Genomic DNA, 18,518 nt, shown 5'->3' on the forward strand with positions numbered 1-18,518 from the left:
GCACCAAGAAGAGGACTATGTTCTTTTCCACCTAGTAGGAAAAATACCTCTAAGAATATGAATGAAATGAAAAAAGAAAATGAACCACTTAAAATCGACACTATTGACGACTTATTAATATGTATATAAAATCATAGGCTCAAATAAGGCTATAAAATTTGATCTGACGGCTATATAGTATGCAGTATTCCGATAGCTAGTAAATAAATGTAAAACTAGAGTATACAAGTCTTCGTTAGAAGGCTGCATTGTATCTTGAGAAGTACACCAAATGAATTTAAAAACTTACTAGATTGAGGTGCATCCTGGGCTCTGCTAGCACTAAAACACTGACCCATAAAATATTAACATCGGCTTCTCTTGATTGATTGTACCAAGTTTTTACAGTTCTTTGTAGATTTCCCAACATTTTAAAGCCAAGAAAGAAAATTCAATATTTTCATTATGTTTTTCCATAATAAAGAAAATAGACTGATCGAAAATGTTCCTTCACAATCACAATGTTTACATGAGGTTGATAGTTATACTGGTCAGTAAGTACCTCGGCAACACACTTTTATAATTTTCTTGCACTATATTTGTACTGTCATTATTAGAAAATTTTTAATACGCTTATTTTCGGGGAAAAAACTCATTTTTTAGTGAAACTTAGAGGAAATTAAAAGAACTGTCACTTCTGATTTGGTCTCAATACCCCTTCCACTTTGTGTAAATCTTTTGTGAAGAAGGTGTTTCTATTTTCATCTGATAAGTGATTCGATTTGGTGATGGCGATGATATCGGTATCCTTTACTAACTTCATGGAATAAATAGAGAATACGTGATGTCAATTCGAATTAGATTACATGTGGTCGAAGATGCGTTCCGATTTTGGCATTGTATTGACCTTGAAACTAAATATTTGAAAATTTGTATATCTCTATAATTTCATTTAAAATTCTTATTAAAATTTAAATATTAAAGATATCTCCGACTGCATTTTGTATACGCAGTTTATTTTATTACATTAAACTATAATATTTTATATCATAACATTTATTTACTTGAAAATAAATATTCTAAAAATGATATTTTAATATTTTATTAAATCTAAACATGTAACTGAAGCTATAGACACAATTATAATCATTAAAAAATAAAAAATAAATTTTAATTTAAAAATATAGTTTTATGTCATTGGCTGTCAAACTGTTGACAGATTGCTGAGGTAAATTTTGAATTCTGAACTTATCTGGTACTTTTTCGCCAGTGGCTCCACCTTTAACAAGTCTGATTAACAATGGCGGTGAGTAAAAATTTTAAAAGCAATTTAGTTTTAAAATCATCTAAATAATAAGGTGATATTTTTGTAAAAATAGAATTAGTTTTTAATTCAGTTATTGTGTAAATTATGTTTATATTAATATTTTGGAAGTATAATTTATAATTTTAAGAATTTCGTCTCTAACCTATAACTTCTTGTTTTGAAGGAATAAGTAATGTATTTTGTAATAAAATATTGTGTGTATATCAATGAAATTAAAACTAAATTTCTTTAAATATTTGTAAATTCTCTATATACTTTAGTAAACAAACTATTCAATTGTAGTGATTGTTTATAAGTATGTAGAGGTTATCCTCATGAGGTGTCTTACAAATTATAATAATACGTGTTTAATGTTTCAGCCCGTAGCTAAGCCAAAAGATGGAAAAGATAAAAGAGAAGTTAAAGATAAAACAAAAAATAGTATGCGAGAGTTACATATCCGCAAACTATGCCTTAACATTTGTGTAGGAGAATCTGGTGACAGGCTTACCCGAGCTGCTAAGGTAAGTCATTTCAATGCAAAACTATTTATTTTTTCATAGATCCAAATTTTAGGTATTGGAACAACTTACAGGACAACAACCTGTATTCTCAAAAGCTAGATATACTGTCAGGTCTTTTGGTATCCGTCGTAACGAAAAAATTGCTGTACACTGCACAGTCAGAGGTGCCAAAGCTGAAGAAATTTTAGAAAGGGGCTTAAAAGTTAGAGAATATGAATTGAGACGTGATAACTTCTCTGGTAAGTGTTTTTCTTATATCCTCGTCTTCTAATCTTTCACAGTTAAATCAGATCAAGATATTGATTTTGCATTAAACTAAAATCTCAATGAAAAACATAGCATTCATTAAGATTAACTTAAAGCTCTTTATTTGTACCATTTCAAACATACACCTTTGAGAATGTGTATATAATTAATGGGACGATTTTCACATTTGGTCCCATTGAAGATAGCTACAAAGGAGCTGTGAATTAAATTCACAAAACAAATTTTTGACGTTTGACTGTGTTGTCATGTCTTTATAATGTATATGTTGTAGGCTTCAATTACAAATAAAGAAGCTTTCAAAAATACATTTTTATTATATTATTATATGAATTATGCAATTTTTTTATTTTTTTATATACAACACGAACGAATAAATACTCGTTTCTTCTCATATAAATTGCAGTTATTATTACAACATTTTTTTGGCATTTGCCTTTGGTAATAAGCTAATAGATTTGGCAATCCTCAAACCGCTAGTTGCCAGATTGTTACAGATGGACACCAGATATCTGTGGAAAGTACCTGAATACTATTCTTATTATTTTTTGAAAGAATTTCTTTTTTACTGTTAGTTTGTTAACGTTCTATTGGATTTTTATTAATTATAAATCACATGCTATTTCCCGATTTATTAAAAAAACATGGCAACACAATCAAGAACCAACATTTCGTTCTATGAACTTTAATTGACAGCTCAATTATAGCTATCTTCAATGGGACCAAATGTGAAAATCGTCCTAATTAATGCTTTTGGTGTTCCACATTCCACAACCATTAATAGAAAGAAAATGAATTGTGGTTTAGGTTATACCTATAATGTTAGTTCTACATTTAGGTCATCTTCCATAACATGAGGTATAATGTTTTGTAACCACAAAATTGTGTAGCTGGCTGATTATTCAGAAGAATAAAAGCCAAAAAGAAGAAGTAGATAAATCAGATAAAAATAAATTTTTATTTTGAATTGTAGGGGAAAAATCAACAAGCAGTTTTTACAAATTTTATGGTCTTTTTACAAAACAGTTGACAAGAATATCCATCGAAATGAATTTATTTTAAACTGTCTAAAAGATACATATATCAAAAACAAAACTTAGTCAAATTACCATATATATTTGTGTTTTTAGCTTTGAAAAGAATTAATAAAAAATGTGGATGATTTTCACATTTGGTCCCATTGAAGATAGCTACAAAGGAGCTGTGAATTAAATTCACAAAACAAATTTTTGACTGTGTTGTCATGTCTTTATAATGTATATGTTGTAGGCTTCAATTACAAATAGAGAAGCTTTCAAAAATACATTTTTATTATATTATTATATGAATTATGCAATTTTTTTATATACAACACAAACGAATAAATACTCGTTTCTTCTCATATTAATTGCAGTTAATTATTACAACATTTTTTTGGCATTTGCCTTTAATAATAAGCTAATAGATTTGGCAATCCTCAAACCACTAGTTGCCAGATTGTTACAGATTGTCACCAGATGTCTGTGGAAAGTACCTGAATACTATTCTTATTATCTTTTGAAAGAATTTCTTTTTTACTGTTAGTTTGTTAACGTTCTATTGGATTTTTATTAATCATAAATCACATGCTATTTCCCGATTTATTAAAAAAACATGGCAACACAGTCAAGCGCCAACATTTAGTTCAATGAACTTTAATTGACAGCTCAATTATAGCTATCTTCAATGGGACCAAATGTGAAAATCGTCTAAAAATGTTTCTAATCTAAAGTAAATTATTCACCAGAGTAGGTGACATGATATAAAAGTATTTAAAACATTGATTTATATATTAGATCATATTCTATCATTACTTCTATACTACTGTAGTAAAGTTTTTCTTATGTGAACATTGAGATAAAAGTCAGCCATTTCCACCTTCTTCATGGCCATTGTAAGAAATCATTTAATATATTTGTTTACACTGGAGCTGATTTCTTAAAAACTCAAGATAGACCATGTCAAGAGTGTTACAATAAACAACAGATCCTGAAAAAAAAATAATAACACAAACAAAACTGTAATGCATGCTAGGATTGTATAAGACCAGTAGAAGGGAAGTCTGGTTGATTTTCTGATTAATTTTGGCAACATTCTTCTAAATATCATACCTAATGTCTACAATGTCATCTGATAGCATTGTTTTGTGTTAATGTATTTAAATTATTTTTAAGTCTTCTGGGAGGTGTTACTGTATAGATAGGAGAATACTTAATTCATTCATAAGACAATTGAAATTAGCAATTCAAACTTTAAAAAAATGCAGATTTTTATATTTTTATTAGGAAAAAACCATTGTCTTAAGTTGTACACTGATTGACAGATACATTAAACATTTTCAGATATGAATCTACCAAATGTATTTTGAATTGTTACTGTTTTTCATATTTTTTGTATGTAAAACAAAATTGAAGAATATATCATTAGCATTGGTTTGACAGAATGAAATATTGGTGTTTGGCAGTGTTGAAATTTACATTACAGATGAAACATATGCCATCAAAAGCAATAAGATATTTAAAAACTAATACTTAACAATTACCAAAAAAAGAAAAAGTAAATAGTTTTAAATAGCTGTTTAAAAGTAAATAGTCAGTAAATGTCAGTATAAATAATAAAGTTAAAAAGACATCTGGCAACTGATGGTTTACGGGCTCTGACTCTATTGTCAAATCTATCCGCTAACCTATCAAAAGGCAATTGCCAAAAAAATTTCCAATAGTTAATCCCAATTAATGTCAAACAAAACAAATATTAATTCATGAATGCTTTATATAAGGTATAAAATTGCAGAATCCATAAAATAATATAATAAAAATGTACATTTTAAAAGCTTTATCTCTTTTGTATATATTTGAAAGCTGTATTTGAAGCATATAACATATACATTATAAGGACATGGCAACACTGCCAATGCAATATTTCCTTCTGTGAAACAATTGACAGCTAATTTGAGGCTATCTTCACTGGGACCAAATGTGAAAAAAAAATATCCTCCCAATAGACTACTGTGTAACTAATGGATATTGCTGTAAAAATTATTCACACCCATATTTTTTTGTTATTCTGGGCTCTCAGGCTAATGTATGCATGCATATTTGTATTTCATATTAACCCATTGCCTAAAAATAAAAACTAGCTTGAAAAAAAAAAGGTAAATTATACTATATTGTGATGTTTGGGTTACATTTATTACATATATTCAAAAAAATATATTTTTTTCAAAAACATTTTGAAATATAAGGGCATCCCCAAATGGGGACGTTAGGTATTTGTATGGTATTTTCAAAACATCCTTTTTCAATGCACATTGTTTTTTCACACTTGGCATGTCCACCTTACCTTCATATGACACACAGAACACTTTCAACTGTTTCCAGTTTTCCCAGAAAATGAAAGCCTTGGGTGACTTCAATGCCGGAACCAGCTTTTCTTTTTCTTTGTGTTCTTGAAGTGACACCATCTCTCAAATAACTACATACTATATGTCGATGGAGTCTAACTGATCCATCATATTTTCAGCAAAAATTTTATGAAAGTTTCCAGGCATTAGTCATGATCATGTCAAGAAAGTATGTAAATAAAACCCACCACCACTTTTTGGTATGACATGGCTTCTTTGGTTTGGCTTCCCTCTAATAAATTGTTTTGCTGGTTTATGCCCAAAATATTTCACGGGTTTGTCTATGGATATATCTGTATGGAAACATCCCCACTGGCAGAATTTTTCTATAATTTTACCTGTGAAGCGTCTAATTTTATACATAATGATCTTTAGAATCACCTATTTTGGCATTATCTGCTAGATGAACAAACTTTTTTATTTCTAAGTACCTGTCTCTGTTCATAGCGTTGTAAACACAGAAAACTCCTAGGTCCTCATCTAATGACCTTTCTTGTGGTAATCTGTTATACCCAGTTAGATATCCCTAATATTGCAAAAAAAATGTATTTCGTTTGAAGATATTGTAAGAGTGATTATTTTTTTGCTGTGTGTATAAAATTAACTGGTCGCAAATGTACGTAATAATCTCTTCAGTAAGTAATTTTTCAAAAATTTCAATTGATGATAAATTCCTCAGAGCTTTTTTAACATTTTTCTTTTCCTCTTAAAATGATACATTTACTGTTGTGGTAGTAGATTAAAAACTGGCTTTTACCCACTTGGGTTTTTAAAAAGTATCATATTCCTTGGATAGTCCACTCGAAACTTCATCAAAAGTCAGTTCTTCTGCCAGTTCATCCAAATTTGGTGGCAGAACACATAAATCAAGATTCTGCAGTTGTTCATATTCCTCATTATTAACTTCTTCCAAGGCTTGTTCCAATTTTTGGAAGGTTTTGGAGCCATAAAATACTGTAGGATCCATAATGATCTGAATAGAGCAAATATACGAATTAGACATATGTGTGACTAACATCCTTCTTAGATAATGGTAAAATATAGTGACTTAAATACAGTAGAGTGTCATTTATCCGATTTAATTGGGGGACATGGGTGTTTAGAAAATCAGTTTTTTTTTTGGAAAATTGAATGGCATTCTTTGCTACAAAACATCTCTCGGTACAATATTGATGAAAACACTAGGCTAGACTTTTAAGGACAGGTCTTTTTCATTCCAACATTGTTGAGTTGGAACCTTATTAAGATTGCCATTTTTTAATTGATGGGCTTTAACAAAGGATATAAAAGTTTCTATAAACCATTCCATGAAAATTATACCAACCATCATAGCACTATTTTCCTAAGTGTAAATGACAGACATCACAGACATATTAATTGGAAGGCATAATTTTCTTCCTTCAGTAACTCCGTTAATTTAATTTAGAATGAATCTGCTGCTGATGAATGAGCACAGTTTTTATCCTTTTATTTGAAGCTCATGAATGCAATGTCTAAACTTAAATTGTTTTAACCAGTCTGTGTTACTTGAAAATTTGACAGCTCTCTAGGTTTTTCGTTAAAATTGAACTGCTTTTTCACACAGAATGGAATCTTTTTTGGGTAAACCACTTACATACAGCTTCATCTTAATCCATGTTTGAGAAGTTTTATCGATTTATGACTTCTGGATCTGTCAAAAGGATCATGCTGGAACATAAAGTTACTTATGCTTGTCTTTTTTTGGAAGTTCAATTAAGATAATTGACGCTCTACTGTACTACCAAATATAAAATAAATTTGTTATGGTGAATACTTACACATAGAATAGTCCGTGGACTTCTAATTTCCGATATAAAACTTTTAAAATACATTTTTTTTTTGATGGATAAAATGTTTTTTAATCTGTAAGTACACCTCTTCATAAACTCATGTATAACCAAGCACTATATGATTACAACTGGTTGTATTTAAAGCGAACTGAAGCCAGTTACTGACTACACTAATCTATATTGATAATAGAAAACGTGACAGATAGCAGAAAAAAAAATTTAAATTCAACAAAATGTTTATTTTTATAGGCATGCTCAAATGAGTATGGTCAGCGTTAATGGGTTAATAGCTGAAGGATATTATTACTATATTCTTTGCATACCATTGGACTTTTCCCACTAAAATTTATCTCAAATTTTGAAATAATCTATAAATCCAAAATATGTGCTGGGTGGTTCATAACACAATTTTAGAAGGTAAAGAATGAGATTATAGTATCAAAATGTTTTGGCTCTATAGATATTTGAATATTAGTTTACACATCCTGACAAATTTGCATGTTTAAACTGTATTAATTATATATTTAATGGAGAAATTTGTTCTTCTGTTGCTACAACTCTTTGTGGGTTTTGGTCTGATTAACAATGTTCTTCCAATCTGCACTGTATGTTACTTTTTTTTCCACTGCCTTTCTCTTATTCTATTTGCTTGGGGATTCCATTTCTGGATTACTTCGATTTTGTGGGATTCTTTCTAAATGACCAAGCCATTTTAGACTTTGTGACTTTATAAATCTACCAATATCTGCTTCTTCTTGTAGTGCCTATCCGTTTCGGATGTTGGCTACCATCATGACAATCTGTATTTTGCAAACTGCGGCTCTGAAAAGATTTGTGATTGTGTTAAACCAGGTATATAGATATTTCAGATAGAAAATTCTTCGCCTTTCTGCTGCTTGTTTTTCTTCTACTTTTCCTTAAAGAATTAATTGCAGCAACCCATATCTTTCTCTGTTCCTCATGATGTGACTGAGGTATTCAATTTTGGCTGTTTTTATTGTGGTTAACAACTCTTTTTCTTTTTGCATTCTTATTAAAAGTTCCTGGTTAGTAACGTGGTCGGTATAGGATATCTTCAGGATTCTATGATAAAGCCACATTTTGAAAGCCTCAATTTTCTTACAGATAGCATCTGTGAGAGTCCACGAGTCAACTCCGTACATCAGTATAGGAAAGATATATCTTTCAATATATATCTGTAATATAAGATATATCTGCACTCTGCATTAATTCATCCAGTCCATGGTTCATTTTAATTCTTCATAAAAGAAAAAGAAGGGGTGCAACAATATTATGTAGAAGAAAAAATAGAGAAATGTTAAAAGAAAATACAACAAATAACAGACTATGATAAAAGAAGAGAAACTAGGAAATTTTGCAAGTAAACAAAGCTACAAATGCCAAGATCAACAATTTGCAAAGACGAAAACGTGAGAAAGAGGCTGAAAATTTTATGAAAATGTATAGGTGCATAAACTAATTTGTCGCATATTCACACTAGAAGTTATCCTAGAGGTCTGGAAATTAGGACTCATATTTCCTATGTACAAGAAGGGAGACCAAGACTCTTCCGGGACTTATTGAGGTATAACACTTTTAAATGTCGTCTATATCAGGAATTCTATAAGTATAGTCAACTTAAGTCATATTCAGAGGAAATAATAGGAGGATAATGTGGTTTCAGACCAAAAAGATCAACTATCGACCAAATATATATATATATATATATATATATATATATATATATATATATATATATATATATATATATATATATTAAAAAAGTACACATGAAAAATGTTTTCAATATACCATACCAATATATAACCTATATATCAATTTCAAACTTATACAAATGACCTTGGACAGTTCCAAAGCAGTGGTGCAAATAAATTGATTTCAGATCTGAGGCATTTGGTATCGAAAATCGAGTTGGGCAGGGTGATGCATTATCAACAGTACTTTTTTAACAGAGAAATTACAGTTTTTAATTTGTACACTTGTTGGAGTCATCAAATGCATTATATTTGTACGCATAAATTCTTTTGTTTTTAATTAATATATTTATATCTTAAAATTTATAATTTGAAAATAAATTAATTTTATCTAATTTATGTGTATAAAGCAAAAGTTCTATTTCTATAATATTTATTTGCACAAATTGCATATTTAAATAAATGGAAGTTCATTAATCTTATTTAAAGAGCAATATCTGGTAGATAAACCCACTGCTGTAATAATGATAATAATGTTAATTGAAACATTTGATAGTAGATTAATTTAAAAATAGCAACATATTAAACGGAATGACCTAAATTTTATATTTTACTTTAAATAAACTTTCTTTGCTAGAAAAATATTTTTGTTACATATACAGAATATTTTGTATAAAATATAAAGAGTGTTCAGAAAGGTAGATAGGTTTTTTTATACATCAAACATGTATTTTTTTGACAATTTTCTTCTCCCCAGTCAAAAAAGGTTTTCTTGCAGCTGATGATTTGATTTTTCAGATGCATATATGGCTCACATTTAAATTTGCAGCAACTTGCCTTAGTGACCAACCTTCTTTAAGTTTAGCAATTGCTCTTGTTTTTTTTTGTATGTCATTCAAATGAATTCTAGGTATTTTGGACGCGTTTTGGACTTTGTTAATGGTTTCTAGGATAGTGATGGTTCCTCGGGCCGTGTTTTTGATGATGATCTGGACGATCATTATCAAAAACACATCATTCTAAATTTGAGAAGATACTTATATAAACTATATTAGATGTTTTTAATTTTTTAACAACTAGACTTTGACGACCTTTTAAACCGAACTAATTGTTGTTTGGCTTAAACTTTTGGTAGAATTCATGCATTTAAATTACAGATTATATAACTAGATTAATATCAAAACAACCATTTATATGACTTGATTATATTAAACCAATAATAGAATTGCATCAAATAAAAATCAGGAGCTTTCTGTTAATAAGATAAATAATGAAATGATAGAAAAATAACGTAATAAAATTTCCTATCATGGTGTAGTATATATTATATAAAATACTTCCTTTTTATTTCTAGCATCCGGTAACTTTGGATTTGGTATTCAGGAACACATCGATCTTGGTATCAAATATGACCCAAGTATAGGTATTTATGGTCTTGACTTTTATGTAGTATTAGGAAGACCAGGATTCAACGTAGCTCACAGGAGAGCAAAGACCGGCAAAGTTGGATTCTCCCACAGATTGACAAAAGAAGATGCCATGAAGTGGTTCCAACAGAAATACGACGGTATAATTTTAGCTAGTAAAAAATAAGATGTTAAGTAAAATTAACATCAAAATATAAAATTTTTCACATATTTGTTTTATTTATTCCAAAATTACCTACTCGTTCCTAACACTGATGAGTTAACAAATATGCTTAAAACAACAGTTGTGTTTTTATCTTACGCTCGTTAAACTTCAATTTGCACAGAAAGCGTGACGTGAAACACGTTTTGCTCGCTTAAAAATTGAGCGAGCAAAAAAGAAATTAGTGTAGAAAAGCTATTGCTGCTTTTGGTAATGAAGGGTACTCTATGAAAAATTATTTAAAAATTAAATTACGCACCACAGACGCGACGAGAAGACGAATAACACAGTACAGTGAAGTTACGAAGAATCAAAACGGTTTGAAAGAACGTAGTCATCCAAAAATCGTTTGCATAGTCACGATAACATATATTGTAGAACGCTTTAAATTGGGCGAACTGATTCCATCATATCTTTTTTACAACCGACAGGATGCTTGTGCGGAGCGTAGGGAATCGGTTTGTTTTTGAAAATGTTGCGTACCATAACACTGATTTTGCAGAAAGTGCCGGTGTGAATGTAATTAAAAAATCTAAAATATAAATAATAAAGTAATTGGAAACAACAGATCTGCTGTGATAAAACTCTTCAAAATTGGACAAATAAAATGGGCTTTAAATTTAAAACAATAAATAAATGTCAAGAAGTTGTGGAAAGCTAAAGAATAGTTAACAGCATTAATATATACCTATGACAAATCTAAATATAGACAAGAAGTGGGCGAATTTACTATTTAGATGAAACTTGATATGATCCAGTTAGAAAGAATGATAAACTTTCGCTTGTTCAAGAATTGAACAACTGGGAAAAGTACTGTAGCATTTTTCCAATACAGTACTGTTAGATATAACCGATTATTCCAAAAAAAACCTTTGTATAAGGATTTCAACCTACGTAGTAAATACAAAACCACCATCAGTAGAATTATTTGATCATGCATGTTATCCTGCACATTTCTTTAAAATAAATCCTCCTGGACAAAATTAACACACCACTTTAATTAATCAGGGTCAACACTAATACCGTGCAGGCCCTCCTCTACATCTTATGACTACATTTATGCGTCGAGGCATGCTTGATATCAAATGTTCAACAAAAGCTTGCGAAATATTCTTCAATAACGGCCTCAATGAGTTGGTTGTGATCGGCAATAGGGGGTCTACGACTTCGAATCTTTTTTGAGATAGTTCCATAGATGCTCTGTAGGATTCATGTCCGGACCGTTAGGTGGCCACTCTAATAATGGAATATCAACATCATTTAGGTAGCCAATAACCCGTCGAGCCACAATAGATAGATAGTTTATTTGACTGTAATTTACAACAATGACATGATGACGAGCGTTGTCTGCATGAATAAAAAATTAGGTCCAAGAAACGGAGCAAAAGGCATTACATGTTCGACAATAATAGTTCGAGTAATAATGGACATTCATAGACCTCATACGTATGGGGACCAACTCCGTAGGAGCTTCAAAACAAATTCCCCCCTAAAAATTTTAGAGCCACCACTAAAAGGTATTTTAGGAGAGATATTGCAGCTGGCAAACCGTTCTCCTCGCCAGACACGCTCACGACCATCTAGAGCTTTTAGGCTTACTCTAGTCTCGTCGGAGAAAAGAACTCGTTTCCAATCATCGATGGTCCAATTTTGATGCAATCTTGCAAAATTCAATCTCTGAAACCTGTGTTCTCTGGTAAGCAAAGGTTTTTTGGCCGGTTTCCTGTTGCTCAATTCTGCTTCATGTAAACGTCTTCTAACTGTTCTAGACGATATCGCGACATTTCGAACATCTGCTAGTTCACTTTTTAGCAAATTGCCCTGGTCGTCGATGGTACGACCCTGTTTCATTATATTGCCTCACCTTGCGACTGATGCTGGAAAGATGTCTTCCTAACAAACCTGCAACATATCGCATTGAATATCCTTCATCTAGAAGAGTCGATGCTCGCACTGCCTCCTCCATTGACAAATTTCTTTGGCGGTTCATTTTTTTATTTGATTTTTATGCAAATGAACTTCCAAACATGCATGTGATGAAAAATATCACAATAAAAAGCTTATTTCTCACAAGCACTTTGCTTTAATCGGCACTTTTTATGAAAAGTTTAACTCACTTTTAGTCTAAAACGAAGTTTAATACAAATTATTATTAAAATAAGACTATTATTAGCTTACATAAAAACTCTCACTGTCAAACAAGGTCCATAGGCAATTTGTCGTACAGTAAATTATCAATAAATAAAGATTAATGAGAAAAATATGAGTGGTGCGTTAATGTTGTCCAGGAGTTTATATTAGATTCGAATATTTGTCAAGAATGTCCGCTTAAAAGTATAAACAACCTAATTAAAAGAATGATAGACAAGAACATCCCACTCCCTGTTAATATTCTCTTTTTACTGTCACCGAAAAGAAAATTTTTATCTGATAGTAAAGTATGCCTGTAATTAGTTAGATTTGCAACTTAAATGTTTTGAAAAAATTAATAAAAAATATAAAAAAATCGCTAAGAAGATCAACTCCGATGTGTTCAAACGATTTTATGTCTTAACGTAGTAAATATTACCATAGTTGTATATTATGTTATGTTTACTAACAAGATGTGGATATAAAAAATGCTTGCAAATAAAGGATCGCTGCTAGTTATTGTACATTGCGGAGGAAGTGAAGGATGGGTTCCAAATGCTTTAAAATTAGGTGGGAAGAAAAGAGGGCATTGTAACGTTGACTACCACAAGCTAATATTTTTGAAGATTAGTTTCAAAACTCACTGATCCCAAACTAGGCGCCAAATAGTGTAGTAGTGCTCGACAGCGCTTACTATGATTCCCAACAGCTCACTAAGATACCAAATACGTCTTCAAAGAAAGCTTAACTCCAAAGCTTTTTAATGGAAAATGATTTGTATTTCGAAGATTTTTATACAAAAAAAAACAACTTCTACACACGAAGCAGTTTAATAAATTATGCGCCCTAGAGAGTATTGCATAAAAGCATGGGCACACTACGAGCCCTAACAACTAAACGTCCGGACAAACGAAAATTTATTGAAAACGTTCAGCTTCACGATCTTATTGAACCAAAGATCGAGATCAATAATAAATTAAACTTTATCATTAATAACAAAATATTGAAATGGTTCGGTCTCTATAAACTTTTAATTGCAGCGTTGGTGGCAAAATAAACGAAAATGTTGCATAACATCGTGACAACTTGTTTTAGCTGTATGGCATGCAGCACCGTCAAGCTGGAATATAAAATTCAAGTCCGGGTAAAGATCGTGAGCACTTGGTACAAGACTATTTTTCAAAATTTCTTGATACTTTAATTGCTGCGTTAATTGTGCCTTCCACCACCTCCTATCTTCCTAGACCAGCTGATGATAAGCACCCCCAAATCATAATTTCTTTGGGAAACTTCACAGTTCTTTTAAGGCAATCTTTATGGAATGCTTCATTTTTACTTCTAATAACCTGTTTTCGAATTAATTTATATTTAAATGGGAATAAGCCACAATTAAAGGTTAAAATACGTTTATTGACGTTTCAATTTCCACTTCGGAAATCGTTCTCAAAATACAAACATTAGTAAATTGTTTATTTACAATTTACTAATGTTTGTATTTTGAGAACGATTTCCGAAGTGGAAATTGAAACGTCAATAAACGTATTTTAACCTTTAATTGTGGCTTATTCCCATTTAAATATAAATTAATTTAAAATGCCACAAGAAAAATACCTTCAGAACAATACTGTTTTCGAAAGTCTACCACGCAAACATGAAATTTCGATTCGTCATTGAATATCACTCTGAACCAGTCATCAACGGGCAACCGCTTCAATTGGGCAAGATCAAGGATTTCATGGACCGTTGATGACTGGTCCAGAGTCATATTCAGTGACAAATCGAAATTTGATGTTTGCGTGGGACACTTTCGAATACGGGTTATCAGAAGTAAAAATGAAGCATTCCATAAAGATTGCCTCAAAAGAACTGTAAAGTTTCCCAAAGGAATTATGATTTGGAGGTGCTTATCATCAGCTGGTATAGGAAGATATGAGGTGGTGGAAGGCACAATTAAAGTATCAAGAAATTTTGAAAAATAGTCTTGTACCAAATGCTCACGATCTCTATCCGGACTTGAATTTTATATTCCAGCTTGACGGTACTGCATGCCATACAGCTAAAACAATTAAAAAATGATTTTGAGACAATAGCATTAAAGTGCTCTTATGACCTTCGAACAGTCCAGACCTTACTTTTATTGAGAAATTGTGGCACAAGATTAAACAGAAATTGTGTAATGATCCCCAAAGAACCGTCGCCGATTTGAAGAGTAAATTAGGTAAAATATGGGATAGTTTCGATCCTGACTTGTGTAAATCCTTAGTACGAACAATGTCAGACAGAATTGCCACGGTTGTAAAGGTGCGAGGCAATGTAACCCCATATTAAAGTAGTAATTTCTTGAATTGTCCGAACATTTAGTTGTCACAACGTTATGCAACAATTTCGTTTATTTTGCCGCCAACGCTGGAAATAAAAGTTTATAGAGACCGAACTATTTCAATATTTTGTTATTAATGATAGAGTTTAATGTATTGTTGATCTCGTTCTTTGGTTTAATAAGCAATGTTGTGAATATGAACGTTTTCAATAAATTTTCGTTTGTCCGAACATTTAGTTGTTAGGGCTCGTATATTGATAATTTTACTTATTTTTGTGTTTTCAATCCTATAGAGTTAGTTTGGGGACAATTAAAACCAAGTATAAGACATGCACATGCATTTCCTAAATTTGATAAGAAGGTAATTAAAAAAGCAGTACCTAATATTATCAAAGAAGACTGGCAGAAAAGAATCGCCAAAGTGATCGATAATATTGGGCACTTCCCAAATTAATGGAAATAAATTTATTATTTAATTGAATGATGATAGTGACGCAGAAAATATATGGAAGAAGGAGAAAATTAAGTGTAAAATCAGGATGATATGAAAGGGCGTAAAAATCCAAAAATCTATGGTAAGAAACCAAAATTGTGTGCACGAGATTACAGTGTGTCAAAAATAATCAAAATTTTACATTAGAGGATTGGGTAAGTGTTTTAATGAATCAACTAATTTTCAATATGCAGCAACGAAGTCTTCCTCAAAACAAATGTAACTGTAATGCCCACAATTAAATAGTGGAAGTTCGAGCATGATGTGGGACTATTTTTCACTATCAATCGTTGTATAATATTATTTGTATATGCGACACAATGCACACATAATCACTATAAAGAAATAGAACATCATATGGTCCGATCCTACTTACGATTAATCGACCACTTGTTCATAATCTAGTAAGCTAATGATCCAAACTATAGATCAAATATTTGTAAAGACCTACATCAAGAACGTGTTTGGTAACAAGGATATTCTTACCACAAAACTGTTTAATATTACATATTTTCTACGTATTTTTATCTACGAGTTTTTCTCCATTCAACGCAGAAGAATGGATGGGGGAGTTCTTATCCTGGACACGGTACGTCCCTATGAGTATATATGACAGATATGTGAATAATATATAACCAAATGAACACCCGCGAATCAACATTAATGTAGGAGTTGCAGCTAACTGTAGATTTATTGATTGAACATGGCATACTCACATACAAAAAGCATACAGGTGCACTGTCGTACCTGGCAGCTTTCGTCCCAACTCGTGGGAATACAATGGATATGAAATAAAAAGAGAACTCATAAATGAGTCACTTCTGAATCCATAAATAAAGTAGGAGGAACGGCCAGAGAAACGAGCATGGTTGCGTACTTTTATCTCTCCAAAATAGGTCTGAATGTTTCATACCAATCAGGGTCCTACAAGCGAACCTTCAGCACAGAGATACAGGAGCGATAACGCAAGTTTAGCAAGAACGTTTCTGCTACTCGTTCCATTTACAGCTATTTATCTAATCTGACTTTTTTAACTTCTTTATTTTTATCTATGTACTCTTTGTATTTCTGCGTTTCTTTTTATTGGATTTATTGTTCTAGTAAGTTCAATTTTATTTCCTTGTTACTTTTTTTTTAATATTTTTACGTTTTTCTTAATAGTAGGCTCCTTTAATTTTTGTTGTTGAACTCTTTTTTTTTGTAGTTTTTACTACAGTCGGCTCCTCGCGTTTTGCTTAGGGTGGGGGAATACCGGCCGCTTTTAAATTCGAGTATGTCTTCCCCTGGCACGATGTCAATGAAATGTTGGTTGCCTATATTTGCCTATCCTCATTGCAGTGAAGTTGTTTTATCCAATGTTGTATTACAGTTGTGAGTTAAAAACGTTGTTCGGAGATTCTATTATATCAGCAAAGTGTTTTTGAAGGTAATTTTATCATCTTTAAAATGCTTTTAACATACTAAGTTATATAGACACTTATAGTACGCATAATTCCGTTTAAAATAACATGTGTTTGTCTTTACTCAGCGCCAAAAATATTTGTTTATTATTATAAGTAACGTGGGTTGCATAATGGGGTAATTTCGGTCAGTTTGAAGAGAGCAATGCCGGCCGGCCGATATTACCCCATATGTTTTTTTATTCATTGCTTGTTGTGCGGTTTAATAAAATTTCGGTTCTTCTACAGACGCCACGCACATATATTAGAAAAACTCAGAGAGCTTGATGGACCGAGGAGTAGTTACAAGCAATGCATCCTGTCAAAAATGGATTATCAGAAATACAAGCTTCTGAGAGATTCGGTATTCCAAGGTCTACCTTATAACATAGAAGCAAAAATAATAATTTGTGTTCACCTGCATTAGGCCGTAAATCAGTTTTTTCTGTAGAAGCCGAACAAATGAAGAAGCTACCTAACCCTTTTATGAGTTAACACTCAAACAAGTTAGAAAATGTGCTTTCTTTTATGCAAAAGCAAATAATATAGAGATCCGCTTTAACACAGTAAAGGAAGAGGCTGAAAAGGACTGGTTAGCTGGTTTTATGTTTCGTCATAAAATTGTACTAAGAATACCTGACACCACAAGCTTAAATAGAATAACGTCATTTAATTGTAATTAAGTGACCATTTTTTTCCAAAATTTAAAATCTTTTGAAAAAATATCAATTTTCAGCTGCGAGATTTTTTGGAATGTTGTGATAAAGGGGGATTACCACGGTTCAGCGCCCATGTAAGATTGCTGCGGAGAAAGGTCAGAAAGGAGTTGGATTTCTAACAAGCTGGGAAAAAGGAAAGACAACCACGGTAATGTGTGTATTTAGTAGTTTGGGAATATACTTGCCGCTTATGTTTATTTATGCCCGCAAAAGAATTCCATCAAATTGGAAGAAGCATAGATGGGGCAAGTATGAATGTTCTAACAATAGATGGATTACTGATAACTATATCCCCCACTGCACCTTGCGAGCCTACACTTGGCGTACAAAATATTTGACAAATCATTCAGGCGAAAAAATTATACCGGATGAAATAGCCGAACTGTTAATCTTGCCTTCGGTAAAGTACGTACACCTGAGAAAGCTAGAAATGAATTTGAACAGACGGGATTATTTCCATACAATCCTGATTTTAAAGATGAACATTTTGCTCCGGCAGAAACCTTACAAAATAAAATATATTTGACACAGGAAAAGACTACTCCTAATATAAATAACGATCCCATTGGCAGCACAGAAGGTGATAAAGGTATGTCTTTCACAGAATTAATTCCTACTTCTTCCTGACTCCAATGCCAATAAGCTGAAGCCCCAAAGAAAGTCAACCAAACAGCATTCCATAATTTTCATTAAACACCATTGGAAGAACTGGAAAAAAGAAGAAAGTAAAAATAAAAGAACAAAAGTTGATAACAGATTTTCAAGAAA

At 31.6% G+C, this 18,518-nt stretch overlaps 2 protein-coding genes across 2 annotated transcripts in view; one reads left to right on the top strand and one right to left on the bottom strand.

The window, feature by feature from the left end:
- The window catches only part of LOC140445823 (phosphatidylinositol 3,4,5-trisphosphate 3-phosphatase and dual-specificity protein phosphatase PTEN-like), a 61,397-nt gene extending 60,394 nt beyond the window's left edge, over nucleotides 1-1,003 (bottom strand). The window contains exon 1 of the mRNA XM_072538183.1: nucleotides 290-1,003. Within this exon, the coding sequence (XP_072394284.1) occupies nucleotides 290-338 (49 nt within the window). The 5' untranslated portion in view covers nucleotides 339-1,003. The remainder of the gene's footprint in view (nucleotides 1-289) is intronic.
- A 166-nt stretch (nucleotides 1,004-1,169) lies between these two features.
- RpL11 (ribosomal protein L11) lies at nucleotides 1,170-10,657 on the top strand. Its single transcript, XM_072538185.1, has 4 exons — nucleotides 1,170-1,285; nucleotides 1,666-1,809; nucleotides 1,862-2,048; nucleotides 10,375-10,657. Exons 1-4 carry the CDS (start codon nucleotides 1,280-1,282, stop codon nucleotides 10,611-10,613), a joined length of 576 nt encoding a protein of 191 aa, XP_072394286.1. The 5' UTR covers nucleotides 1,170-1,279; the 3' UTR covers nucleotides 10,614-10,657.
- Nucleotides 10,658-18,518: the final 7,861 nt, after the last annotated feature.

The sequence above is a fragment of the Diabrotica undecimpunctata genome, chromosome 7 (genome assembly GCF_040954645.1).
Source record: "Diabrotica undecimpunctata isolate CICGRU chromosome 7, icDiaUnde3, whole genome shotgun sequence".
Classification (NCBI taxonomy): Eukaryota; Metazoa; Arthropoda; class Insecta; order Coleoptera; family Chrysomelidae; genus Diabrotica; species Diabrotica undecimpunctata.